The sequence below is a fragment of the Oncorhynchus nerka genome, linkage group LG18, assembly GCF_034236695.1.
Source record: "Oncorhynchus nerka isolate Pitt River linkage group LG18, Oner_Uvic_2.0, whole genome shotgun sequence".
Lineage (NCBI taxonomy): Eukaryota > Metazoa > Chordata > Actinopteri > Salmoniformes > Salmonidae > Oncorhynchus > Oncorhynchus nerka.
The window spans coordinates 49,752,713-49,766,782 of record NC_088413.1 but is presented as its reverse complement, the minus strand read 5'-3'; the positions used below and the strand labels follow the sequence as shown (position 1 = coordinate 49,766,782).

The 14,070-nt window shown below is 46.1% G+C and overlaps 1 protein-coding gene across 1 annotated transcript in view; it reads right to left on the bottom strand.

Annotated features, from left to right (window-relative positions):
* Window positions 1-14,070, bottom strand: part of LOC135561627 (disheveled-associated activator of morphogenesis 1-like) — a 37,710-nt gene that overhangs the window by 917 nt on the left and 22,723 nt on the right. The window contains exon 3 of the mRNA XM_065003350.1: window positions 3,492-3,580. Coding sequence (XP_064859422.1) covers window positions 3,492-3,580 — 89 coding nt within the window. The remainder of the gene's footprint in view (window positions 1-3,491; window positions 3,581-14,070) is intronic.

The window sequence follows — 14,070 nt, the reverse complement described above, 5'->3', positions numbered from 1 at the left end:
GGGCTACTGGGTGAGCTGCCCACCCACACTTCCCAAAGCTTCCCAGACTAAAAAACCAAACACTAACACCAGCACACCAAAGACTGGGCTAGTGAAATGAGTGTGTGGCTTTTCTCACAGGCTTAGCAATGGTCAACACAATATCCCATTAAAGGGGTCTATAAATCTGTGAAAACAAAGGAGCTGGAGCACTCCCTCTCTCTCCCTGATGAGGTGTTAGTTACCCAGATTCCCATCCATCCTCACCACATGAGCAATGAGATAAGGATGAAACCAGATTATATTTCAGAGGTGGCTATATTTCAGACAGCAGAATTTATTAAAATAGTTGGGTTTAGTAGATCTTTATAAAAAAAAAGTATGCTTCAGTTTGGTTGGTGACTAGCCGTACACAACCAGCCAAACAGAATGAGTGCGCTCGCATACTCCCGTAAAAGACCTTCGCTTGAAAAACAAGAAAAAAGCAGAAATAGTACTGTTTGTCCATTTTGAGATGCCATAGCCAGTATACACTTCCTCAAAACAGTCAGTATTAATCCAAGATAACTCAAGAAATCTGTCATTCATTTTGATGTTTTTGCCGATGAGATCTTAGTGGTGCAATTTTATATCTAAGATGTTTGGTGCAGTATTTCTCAAAGAAAAAATGTGCATGAAAACTTTATTGAAGAATCCCTACTGTTGTCTAATCACAGATTAAGGTACGTAGACTTTGGCTCAGAATTTGGGCTTGCTTTCAGAAAAAATGTGTGCCTGAACAGCTGAAAAAACCCTCACCGAAGTCAAAAATATCACAAAATGGTGTCATAATATATGCACAAATTCTTCTGAAATGTTACGGCTGGGAAGCATGTGGACGACTTAAGGAGTGGGTCAGCAGGAATGAGGACAGTAGTAGTGACCACTTGTGAAATGTAGCACTGTGCTGCTATATCTCCCAGTACTTACTGGAAGACTGGTAAGCTTGGAGCTCGCTTTGTAGGTCAGTAAGACATCACTGCGAACACAGCGCACTTGCTACCACACATTGACCACCTTGGCAGGTATCATGGCTGGAAGGTTCCGGCCAACTGACGATGAGATCTACCCTGGAATCCCAACTGAATATTGCTTAATTTCACTATTGTGTCACTTGTCTGATCAACAATAGTGAAAAACAGAGCCGTGTTCAATTTGGTTCCCAGACAAGGTGAGATCCACGCAGTTAATGAGACAAGACGTTGACCCCGGTAATGGAACAATGAGGGAGCGTAAGCTGGACAGGAAATGGAATGTAAAAAACAGGAAGTGTATAAGGGCTACCTGGGCTCAGAGGGCCCTGCACCTGCTATTGGCTACTGGCCATGCCACTCAGCGCCCGCCATTGAGAAGAAAGCTGCCTACTGATCAACAGACAGCAGCTGCATTGGTGTTTCTATGGCAGCACTCTCTCACTCTCTTAACAAGGTCTTACAGTGCAGGACATGCCATACAACAGAAACCAACCACTTACTGTTACAGAGCTGTTACAGAACAGGGGGAACTCACATTCAGTCAAACACTCTCCTTTATTAAGTCAATTCCATGTAACGCCTCTCTAGATAAAACCCTCTAGTTTACAGTGCCTTCATAAAGTATTCACACCTTTACTTTTTCCAAATTTAGTTGTGTTACAGCCTGAATTTAAAATGGATTAAACAGAGATATTGTGTCACTGGCCTACACAAAACCCCATGATGTCAAAGTGGAATTTTTTACAAATAAAAAATAAATGAAAAGCTGTCAAAAAGTGTTAAATACGTTCGTTATGGCAAGCCTAAATAAGTTCAGGAGTAAAAATGTGCTTAACAAGTCACATAATAAGTTGAATGGACTACCTCATCTCTGTACCCCACACATACAGATAAAATTGTAAGGTCCCTCGATCGAGCAGTGAATTTCAAAACACAGATTTAACCACAAAGACCAGGGAAGTTTTCCAATGCCTCGTAAAGAAGGGCACCTATTGGTAGATGGGTAAAAAGAAAAGAAGCAGACACTGAATATCCCCTTGACCATTATTAAATTACACTGGATGGTGTATCAATACACCCAGTCACTACAAAATACAGGCCTCCTTACTAACTCAGTTTCCATAGAAAAGGGAAACTGCTCAGGGATTTATTCATGAGGCCAATGTTGACTTTAAAACAGTTACAGAGTTTAATGGCTGCGATAAGAGAAAACTGAGGATGGATCAACAACATTGTACTTACTCCACAATACCAACCTAAATGACAGAGTTAAAAGGAGGAGGCCTGTACAGAATAAAAATATTTCAAAACATGCATCTGTTTTCAATAAGGCACTAAAGTAAAACTGCAAAAAACGTATCCTGAATCCAACACAACACGTCACTGAGTACCACTCTTCATATTTTCAAGCATGGTGGTGGCTGCATCCTGTTAAGGGTATAAAAACTAGGGACTTTTTTGGGATAAAAATAAACAAAATAGAGCAAACAGGCAAAATCCTAGAGGAAAATCTGGTTCTGTCTGCATTCCACCAGACACTAGGAGATTAATTCACCTTTCATCAGGACAATTACCTAAAACACAAGGCCAAATATACACTGGAGTTGCTTACCAAGACAACATCTTGGTGGCCTAGTTACAGTTTTGACTTAAATTGGCATGACAATCTATGGCAAGACTGGATAACGGCTGTCTAGCAATGATTAACAACCAACTTGAAAGAACTTGAAGATTTTTTAAAAGAATAATGTGCAAATACTGACTGTACAATCCAGGTGTTGAAAGCTCTTAGAGACTTACCCAGAAAGACTCGTCGCTTTAAATCGATGCTAAAGATGATTCTAACATGTATCGACTCAGGAGTGAGTACTTACGCAAATTAGATATTTCTGTATTTCATTTTCAGCACATTTGCCATTTCTAAAAACATGTTTTTACTTTGTTATTATTGGGTATAGATTGGATTAAATTGATTTTTTTTCTCACCATTTTAAATTCAGGCTGGACCTCTGTGTGTACTTTAATCTGGCAAGACAGGCAGGATTCTGTATTCACATATTTATCAGCTAGTCGGCCAGGACAGATGAGAGCGTCCTTGCAGGAAATGTATCCAATCCATTAATGAGGAACAGCACAACTCCAACGTTAGGGTTAATTTTCTATTAGAGGGCTGGAACACTAGGAGAGGGCTTTGATGTGTTGACTCAACGGAATTGGGGCAAGGGGGTGGGGATTGGAAGGGGAAAAGAGGGGGGCTTGTGTTGAGTCTCTCCCGCTCTCTCTCTCTCATTTGTTTCAATTGAAAATATTTCCCACACACTAGCAGCGCTCAGCAGACATTCCCTCTGGATACTGTAGCTAACATACACAGAGAGCAAGAGAGATGCACACACACACACACACACACACGCTCTCTCTCACACTCAGACACAATACAAACAGAATCAAAACACATGGTTACATTAATACTAACTACTAGTCAAGTGGCCTTAAACTTACCTTCTTTTGCTACAGTACATCTGCCATTTCTTCTCAGCTGGCAGCGCAAACATGACTTCCCGGTGTTTCCCTGACAGGTCCAGCTCATCCTGCAAGGTGAAAGAGGAACATTGTACTGAGTTAGAGGGTTATTAGGCATCTCTGTGCCTGACACTGTCACAAACCTGTTGTAGAGGGACTATTAAATATTTCTTGATCAATGTGAAACCTGTATTACGATCATTTAAGCTGAAAGTGTTTTTGAATGGTCTTGGCATTGTGATTTCTCAAAATATATATTTTTTTTAGCTTTCTGACTTCAAACTGGTTTTGTGAGTAAGATGGGAAGTAGATTGATCAAATTATACAATAATAGTGAAGACATCAAAACTATGGAATAACACATGTAATCATATAGTAACCAAAAGAAGTGTTAAACAAATCCAAATATATTTTAGATTATTCAAAGTAGCCACCCTTTGCCTTGATGACAGCTTTGCACACTCTTGGCATTCTCTCAACCAGCTTCATCTTGAAGGGGTTCCCACATATGCTGAGCACATGTTGGCTGCTTTTTCTTAACTCTGCGGTCCAACTCAACCCAAACCATCTCAGTTAGGTTGAGGTCGGGGGATTGTGGAGGCCAGGTCATCTGATATGCAGCACGCCATCACTCTCCTTCTTAGTCAAATAGCCCTTACACAGCCATGCTGGTTGAGAGTGCCTTGAATTATAAACAAATCACAGTGTCACCAGCAAAGCACCCCCACACCATCCCACCACCTCCTCCATGCTTAACGGTGGGAAATACAAAATGCGGAGATCATCAGCTCACCTACTCTGCGTCTCACAAAGACAGGGCGGTTGGAACCAAAAATCTCAAATATGGACGGTACTGATGCAATCCACCTGGTGTCGAAAACGCCATCTTCTCCCGGGAGGAGTTTGCCAACGGTACCTGCCAATATCCTTTGGTCAGGTCAAGGGTGCTGATGTACCGGTCCTTTCCCCAATCGGTCGATGAGCTCATCCACCCTCCGCATAGGGTAGGCATCGAACAAGCTTATGTCGTTCACACCGCGGAAATCATTACAGAAGCGCAGGCTACCGTCCGGTTTGGGCACCAACACAATGGGGCTGCACCATGCACTGTGAGACTCTTCAACGACCCCCATCCTCAGCATAGTCTCCACTTCCTGTTTCATGGCCTTCCTTCGGGCCTCCAGAATCCGATATGGCCTCTTTCGTACCGTTTCCCCGGGCCGGGTATGCATGTGGTGTTCAATGAGGGTCATGCGGCCGGGCTTCTTGGAGAACACCGCCATGTTCCGATCGACGAGCTCCCTGAGCTCATGCCTCTGGGCTGGCTCGAGGTCCTCATTGGTACCGTTGGCATTCGGTGCCCCGACCATAACACGGCCAAGGCTGTCCTCTCGTGCCATTTCTTCAACTGGTTCACGTGGTTCACCTGCTGAGGTTTCCATAATTGACAGGTCCCAGCTTCTCATTCACCTCGTAGGGCCCGTGCCATATTGCCAGGAACTTACTTTCGGCCGTGGGGATTAAGACCAACACCCTGTGTCCCACCTGTAATTCTCAGGGCTGGGCTCCCCGATTGTAGACCTGGGCTTGGGCGCGTTGGGCCTTCTCCATATGTTCCCTCACGACTGGCCATATGGCTGTCATCCGCTCCCTCATCGTCTCAACGTGCTCTACCACGCTGTGTAAGGGGGTCGGTTGGGCTTCCCACACCTTCTTGGTGAGGTCCAGTAGGCCGCGTGGCCTCCTCCCATAGAGGAGTTCGAAAGGGGAAAACCCCATGGAGGACTGGGGTACTTCTCAGATTGAGAACATTTAGGTGGGGTAGTAGCTGGTCCCAGGACAGGAGAGCACACAAATCTTTCATTAGGTGGGACATAAACTCAGTACCTTGGTCTGTCAGGATCTCATTCAGGATGCCCACCCGGTTAAAGAGGTGGAACAGCTCCAGGGCGATTCCCTTGGACACCGCCGCCCGTAGGGGAATGGCCTCGGGATACCGGGTGGCATAGTCTACGATTACCAGGATGTACTGGTGTCCTCGTGCTGTTTTTACCAGGGGTCCCACTATGTCCATGGCGATGCATTCAAAGGGCACCCCAATTATCAGTAGGGGGACCAGTGTGTTTCGGAAGTGTGCCTTTGCGGCAGTCATTTGACACTCCGGGCAGCTGTGACAGTAGTTTTCCACGGCCCTCCTCATCCCAGCGCCAGTGGAACCGGGCTGCGATCCGTTCCCGGGTCTTCTCCATTCCCAGGTGCGCCCCAAACAGGTGGGTGTGGGCCAGCTGAATAACAGTTCCCATGTATCGTCGTGGCAGCAACAATACCTCTCGAGGTTCCCCCTGTTGGCGTGACACCTGATAAAAAGGTTATGGGGGTATTGCCAGTCACTCACCCCCAGAAGTAGCTATCCATCCACCGCTATCACTTGGGCTAAGGGCGGATTTCAAGTTAGGGTCCTCCCACTGGGCCGTCCCGAATTGTCCCCTCAGTTGGCCCCCTGGGGGTGTCTCGACTGGCCCCTCGAAATTGAGGAAGGGGAGGCTGGGCTCTTTCTCACGTGGTTCCCCAGCTGGGGGTCAGGTTCCAGCACCCCCTCCGACTCTGACTCCGGACCCGTAGATGCAGGTTGGTCAACCATTTGCTTCAGGCCGCGAACAGTGGACAATCTCGTCCCATTAGGAGAGGTACCAGCAACTCTGGTACTACACCCACCATCATCTGGCAGTTCCCTTGTGGCGTCACGATGTTGGCCCATACGGTTGGATACCGCTTTGTGTCCCCGTGAACACAGCAAATGGACATCTCCCTACTCCGTTCGGTCTCCTGGTTCAGCAGGCTCGTGGCTACGAGTGTAACCATACTTCCGGAGTCTAATAGAGCTTCCATGTTGTGTCCGTCAACCTTCACTGGGACCATGGGTGCACTTGATTCGTGGTGTCCCCAACAGGAGGTGACGTAGTTCACTGTGTGACTCACCTCGCTTCCGGGACTTGCAGATGGCATCGACTCCTCTCAACCCAGGACATTCAAGGCCATGTGCCCCCAGGTGCCACACTCAAAACACCTTTGGTCTCCATCTACCTGGGGTCATCTGTGGCGGGTCGGCCCTACCCCAGCCATCTCTACAAGGGTTTGCGGTCCTTTGGCCCTGTCTTGGCCCTGCCGACTGGCGGTTCTTGGTACCCAGCAGTGGGGCTGTCCTTCCGACTCCTTGAACTGGTCACCGACTCTGCCCGGCTACCACTCAGCAGGGCCTGAGTGTTCTGATGCGTCTCCACTGCTTCCAGGAGGCCCTCCAAGGTCTGGGGCGCGCATAGACTCTCTGCCCTCTTCATGTCGTGGGGTAGTGCCCGTAGGAAGCGAGGACCACTAGGATGGAGTGGGTGGGTACGAGCCATCCCCTGGTGATGCATAGTAGGTCGCTCATCTGGGCTCGGGAGGGATGTGTCGGCTACGAACCTCCAGCTGTGGAATAGTTGAGCCCGATGGGCCAGGCTGTGAGTATCTCCCCGTTTGAGTCTGTCATAGTTAGCTGCCTGTTCATCGTTCAAGTCCCAATACGCCTTTTTGGCATTCCTAGAGAGGAACGGGGCGAGCAGACTGGCCCACTTCTGCCTAGGCCATCCTTCTCGTAGCGCTGTCCGTTCAAACGTACAGAGGTAGGTTTCGATGTCGTCATCTTCTGTTAGCTTGAATAAAAACTGTTTTGGATGTGATTCAGTAGACACTCCTCCTTGTAGCTCCCTGATTTCCTCAATGAGGTGGAGGTTTTATAGCCGCTGTTCCTCCCGCGTTCGTTCCTGAACCGCCTGCTGGGCTTGTTGGGCCCAGATGAACTGAGCTATCAACTCGTCCATGCGGATGCTACGTAAAAGTCAACCCTGATCTGACCACGTTGTCAGATCACCCGCAGGAGGTTGGGTCAAAAGGTTTACACAGATCAGACACAGACAGAGCAGGATTAGCTCAGTTTCAAAAGGTGTTTATTAAAATAATCGTCCAAAAGAAAAGGTCTCCCCCAAGAGACCCTCTCCGGGATACCGTCTTCTGGGCTCCTGGTCTAGCTGTAGGCTGTGGGGATCAAAACTGAATTCCCTCCTGTTACATCTTGTACTGTTCACAACTATAGGGGAGTCCTTCTCTCCCCAGGTCTTTCCCTTGTGTGCTGCCATTCTGGCAGCTTTATGGGACTTGTACAGCTGGTGAGCAATCAGCCTTCGATTATGCACCAATCCCCAACCAGCCCCAATTAGTCCTGGCCGGAGAGCCCGTCGAGACCTGGCACATCCAGCAGATTGATCCATCGCCTCGTGATGTATACTCCGTCTGTCACCAGGCCTCGACGAGTCTCCCCCTGGTGGCTGACCTTCTGTACGCCACTATACATTTTAGAATATACAAAAAGCGCTTTTCTCTCAAATTTGGTGTACTTTTTTTTATATCCCTGTTAGTGAGCATTTGTCCATTGCAAAGAAAATCCATCCACTTGACGGGGGAGGCATAGCTGATTACACAGCATGATCATTACACATGTGCAACTTGTGCTGGGGACAATAAAAGGCAACTCAAAAATGTGCAGTTTTGTCACACAATGCCACAGACATCTCAAGTTGAGGGAGCGTGCAATTGGCAAAGTGACCGAAGGAATATCCACCAGAGCTGTTGCCCGAGAATTACATTTTCATTTCTCTACCATAAGCCGCCTACAATATCATTTTAGAGAATTTGTCAGTACGTCAAACCGGCCTTACAATCGCAGAACACGTGTAACCACGCAAGCCCATGACCGCTACATCCGGCTTATTCACTTATGGGGTCGTCTGAGACCAGCCACCCAGACAGCTGATGAAACTGAGGATTTTTTCTGTCTATAATAAAACCCCTTTGTGGGGAAAACCTCATTCTGATTGGCTGGGTCTGGCTCCCCTGTTGGTGGGGCTGCCTCCCAAGTGGGTGAGCGTATGCTCTCCAAGGCCCACCCACGCCCTAATTAGGCTCATAGATTAGGGCGCAACTCAATACTAGGAAGATGTTCCAAATGTTTAGTATACTCAGTGTGTGCACACACACAACCGTTCAAAAGTTACAGGTCACTTAGAAATGTCCTTGTTTTTGAAAGAAAACTATTTTTTTGTCCATACTACTCCCTTCACAGAACAGCGCAAACTGGCTATAACCAGAATAGAGAGAGGAGTGGGAGGCCCCAGTGCACAACTGAGCAAGAGGACAAGTACATTAGAGTGTCTAGTTTGGAATAGCCGTCATTTCTCAGAACAAAAATAGACTGACAAGTTTCAGAAGAAAGTTCTTTGTTTCTGGCCATTTTGAGCCTGTAATCGAACCCACAAATGCTGATGCTCCAGATACTCAACTAGTCTAAAGAAGGCCAGATTTATTGATTCTTTAATTCAGAAACAACAGTTTTCAGCTGTGCTAACATAACTCTTTTGCAATTTTCTAATGATCAATTTGCCTTTTAAAATGATCAACTTGGATTAGCTAACACAACGTGGCATTGGAACACAGGAGTGATAGTTGTTAATAATGGGCCTCTGTACGCCTTTGTAGATATTCCATTACAAATCTGTAATTTCCAGCTACAATACTCATTTACAACATTAACAATGTCTACACTATAATTCTGATCGATTTGACGTTATTGTAAAATGGACAAAAAATGTATTTTTCTTTCAAAAACAAGGACATTTCTAAGTGACCCCAAACTTTTGAACTTTAGTGTGTACACACATACACAGCAAAAAAAAGAAACGTCCCTTTTACAGGAGACTGTCTTTCAAAGATAATTCGTAAAAATTAAAATAAACATCACAGATCTTCATTGTAAAGGCTTTAAACACTGTTTCCCATTCTTGTTCAATGAACCATAAACTATTAATGAACATGCACCTGTGGAACGGTCGTTAAGACACTAACAGCTTACAGACGGTAGGCAATTAAGGCCACAGTTATGAAAACTTAGGACACTAAAGAGGCCTTTCTACGGACTCTGAAAAACACCAAAAGAAAGATGCCCAGGGTCCCTGCTCATCTGCATGAACGTGCCTTAGGCATGCTGTAAGGAGGTTTGAGGACTGCAGATATGTCAAGGGCAATAAATTGCAATGTCTGTACTGTGAGACACCTAAGACAGCGCTACAGGGAGACAGGACGGACAGCTGATCATCCTCGCAGTGGCAGACCACGTGTAACAACACCTGCACAGGATCGGAATATCACACCTGTGGGACAGGTACAGGATGGCAACAACAACTGCCCGAGTTACACCAGGAAAGCACAATCCCTCCATCAGTGCTCAGACTGTCCGCAATAGGCTGAGAGAGGCTGGACTGAGGGCTTGTAGGCCTGTTGTAAGGCAGATCCTCACCAGACATTACCGGCAACAATGTCACCTATGAGCACAAACTCAACGTCGCTGGACCAGACAGGAATGGCTAAATGACTAAAAAGTGCTAATCACTGACGAGTCGCGGGTTTGTCTGACATGGGTTGATGGTCGGATTTGCATTTATCGTCGAAGGAATGAGAGTTACACAGAGGCCTGTACTATGGAGCGGGATCAATTTGGAGGTGGCGGGTCCGTCATGGTCTGCGGCGGTGTGTCACAGCATCATCGGACTGAGCTTGTTGTCCTTGCAGGCAATCGCAACGCTGTGCATTACAGGGAAGACATCCTCCTCCCTCATGTGATACCCTTCCTGCAGGCTCATCCTGACATGACCCTCCAGCATGACAATGCCGCTCGTTCTGTGTGTGATTTCCTGTAAGACAGGAATGTTAGTGTTCTGCCATGGCCAGCAAAAAGCCCGGATCTCAATCCCATTAAGCACGTCTGGGACCTGTTGGATCGGAGGGTGAGGGCTAGGGCCATTCCCCCAAGAAATAAACGGGAACTTGCAGGTGCCTTGGTGGAAGAGTAGGGTAACATCTCACATCAAGAACTGGCAAATCCGGTGCAGTCCACGAGGAGGAGATGCACTGGAATACTTAATGCAGCCGGTGGCCATACCAGATGCTGACTGTTACTTTTGATTTTGACCCCCCCCCATTTGTTCAGGGACACATTATTCCATTTATTTTAGTCACATGTGTGGAACTTGTTCAGTTCATGTCTCAGTTGTTGAATCTTATGTTCATACAAATATTTACACGTGAGGTTTGCTGACAATAAACACAGTTGACAGTGAGGACGTTTATCTTTTTGCTGAGTTTATACACACACACACACTCCATTTAGCAGGTTGATTTTATATGAAGTCATTTACTCATGTGTGCATATATTTTACGTATGGGTGGCTGGCCCAAAGAAATGAACATGCAATCCTGGCTTTGCAAGCGCCATGCTCTATCAGCTGAGTCATACAGGACAGCTATGAATGCTCTGTATGTGTTTGTATGCCCCATCCATATGTGTCTGCTGTTCCCAATATCTAAACCAGCCTGCAGCGCCATTGATCCACTGTCTGGTCCCTCTATATGTTTGTCAACAATCATCACTTACAGCCAAACATCCCTGCAATATCACATCATTATTGACATCCCATTGGACAGATTCCAGACAGGACAGGATGGCTGCCAAGTGGGATATCAAAGGATTATTTATTACATTACGCGTGACCAGACAACACCCCATTTCTATGACAACACCTATAATGCATCAGAATTCCTGTCGGGACTGGATCAAATCGCATTTCATTTGTCACATGCTTCATTATCAACAGATAGACTAACAGGAAAATGCTTATGGGAACTTCCCAACAATGCAGGGAAAAATAGAAAAAAAACATAGAAAATAGAATAACGAGGAATAAATCAAAAATGAGTAACGATAACTTGGATATATTTTCCCGTACCCGTAGGGGGCCTTTTTCCTGGCCGTCATTGGAAATAAGAATTTGTTCTTAAATGACTTGCTTGGCCCTCCGTTAGTTAAATCAAGGTTAAATAAATAAAAAATATAAAAACACAGGGCACCAGTAGATACAGAATGCACATATAGGTGGGGCTAAAGTGACTTGGCAACAGTAGAGATAATAAACCGCAGCAGCGGTGTATGTAATGAGTCAAGAGTTAATGAGTCATGAGTCAAGTCAAGCGGGTCAATGCAGATAGTTAGATAAATAGTCCGGGTAGCTATTTAGAAGTCTTGTGGCTTGGGGGTAGAAGCTGTTCTAGATCCTGTTAGTTCCAGACTTGGTGCCTCGGTATTAGTTGTCGTGGACACCAAGGAACTTGAATCTCTCGAGCCACTCCACTACAGCCCCGTCGATCTGGATGGGGGCGTGCTCGGCCCTCCGTTTCCTGTAGTCTACGTTCAGCTCTTGCTAACTTTGAGGGAGAGGTTGTTGTCCTGGCACCACATTGCCAGGTCACTGACCTCCTCCCTATCAGCTGTCTCATCATCGTTGGTGATCAGGTCTACCACTATCCTGTTTTGTCAGCACACTTAATGATGGCGTTTGAGTTGTACGCAGCCACAAAGCCGTGGGTGAACTGGGAGTACAAGAAGGGAGTAAGCACGCAGCCTTGAGGCGCCTCCGTGATGATGCTCAGTGTGTTGGATATGTTGTTGCCTACCCTCACCACCTGGGGGTGGCCCGTCAGGAAATCCAGGATCCAGATGCAGATGGAAGTGTTCAGTCCCAGGGTTCAGGGCTTAGTGATGAGCTTCGAGGGCACTGTGGTGTTTAACGCTGAGCTGTAGTCCATAAACAGCATTCTCAAATAAGTGTTCTTCTTGTACACGTGGGAGAGGGCAGTGTGGAGTGCAATAAAGATGACATAATCTGTGGATCTGTTGGGGCGGTATGTGAATTGGAGTGGGTCCAGGACATCTGGGATGATGGTGTTGATGTGAGTGATTACCAGCCTTTCAAGGTTATGAGGCAAAAATAATTTAAACAGTCCCTGTGCCCAAGAACTCCAAGGTAACCTATGGTGGTCTGCTTGAAACACATCAGCTATGGAGAATGGTCTGGAACTGCTTGTGCTCTCATGAATGGTTCATTGTTGCTTGTCTCAAAGCTAGCATATAAGGCATTTAGCTCGTCTGCTAGGCTCGTGTCACTGGGCAGTTCGCTGCTCGGTTTCCCTTTGTAATCAGTGTTAGTTTGCAAGCCTTGCCATATCTGATGAGCATCAGCGCAGGCGTAGTAGGTGATGTCATATCCTGTGTTTAATCGATTGGTTGCTTACTGTGTAATCTGCATTGCCATTGGCTAGTTATGACTGGTTAATCATTTTGTTTTTGTCATAATTTGTATTTGTAGTATCTCATCCAATCTTTTTCTTGTATTGACGCTTTGCCTGTTTGATAGCTTGTCTGAGGTCGTAGCTGGATTTCTTACAAGCGTTCCGGATTAGAGTCCCACTCCTTGAAAGCGGCAGCTCTAGCCTTTAGCTCAGTGCAAATGTCCTGTAGCTTAGCATCCACTTCATCGGACCACTAGTACTTCCTGTTTGAGTTTTTGCTTGTAAGCAGGAAACAAGAGGATAGAGTTATGGTAAGATCTGCCAAAGGGAGGGCAGGGGAGAGCCTTGTATATGTTTGTGTGTGGAAAAAAGGGGATCTAGAATTTTTTTGCCTGTAGTCTCACTTATGACATCTTGATAAAAATGAAATAAAACATATTTCAGTTTCCCTGCACCTAAAATCACCAGCCATGAGAAGAGCTGCCTCTGGGTGGTCACTTTCTTGTTTGCTTATGGCCCTAAACAGCTCATTGAGTGTGGTCTTAGTGCCAGCATTGGTTTGCATTGATAAATAGAGTGCTATGAAAAATATGTTGGTAAATAGTATGGTTGGTCTCCAGCTTATCATAAGGTATTCTAAACTCAGGAGAGCAAAAACTTGAGACTTCCTTAACATTCGAGATTGCGCCCCAGCAGTTAACACAGACACACCACTCCCTCCCTCATCTTACCCGAGGCTGCCAACCGGTCTTAAAGATGTATGGAAAAGCCAACTAGATGTATATTATCCATCTTCTTGTTCAGCCACAACTCTGTGAAACATAGAACATTCCAATTCTTCAGGTCCCGTTGGTAGGATAGTCTCAAACGGAGCTCGTCCAGTTTGTTCTCTAGTGACTGTACCTAGAGGCGGTTTATTTACTTGTCAACAAAGTTTGGTCGGGATGCCGGCTCATCTGCATCTTTCGGGCCATCTCATCCAATTTTGAGTCCCGGTGATTAGGGCCTTGTGTCGGAGTATGCAGAACGTCCAGAGCTGCTGACTCGTTGAAGTAGAAACTGGTTAGTGATCGCTGTTCAGATCTCCAGATGCTGTTTTCGGTCGCACAAAAATAGCAGAATTGGTCAGGAAGCCAGTAAAACGGCTGCTATCCACTGCAACGCCTCTCAGTTCATTCTCAAACCATATGTTTGGGTGCTAATATATCAACTTCATATGTAAGTTATTACAGGTCAACTATCTCTCCCCATAACAGCACAGTGGTGACTGTGGAGGACGTGGAGAAGGAGTGAAAAAAAGGCAAAAAAAAATGTTTTGACCAACAGACAGCATGAAATGTGGCTA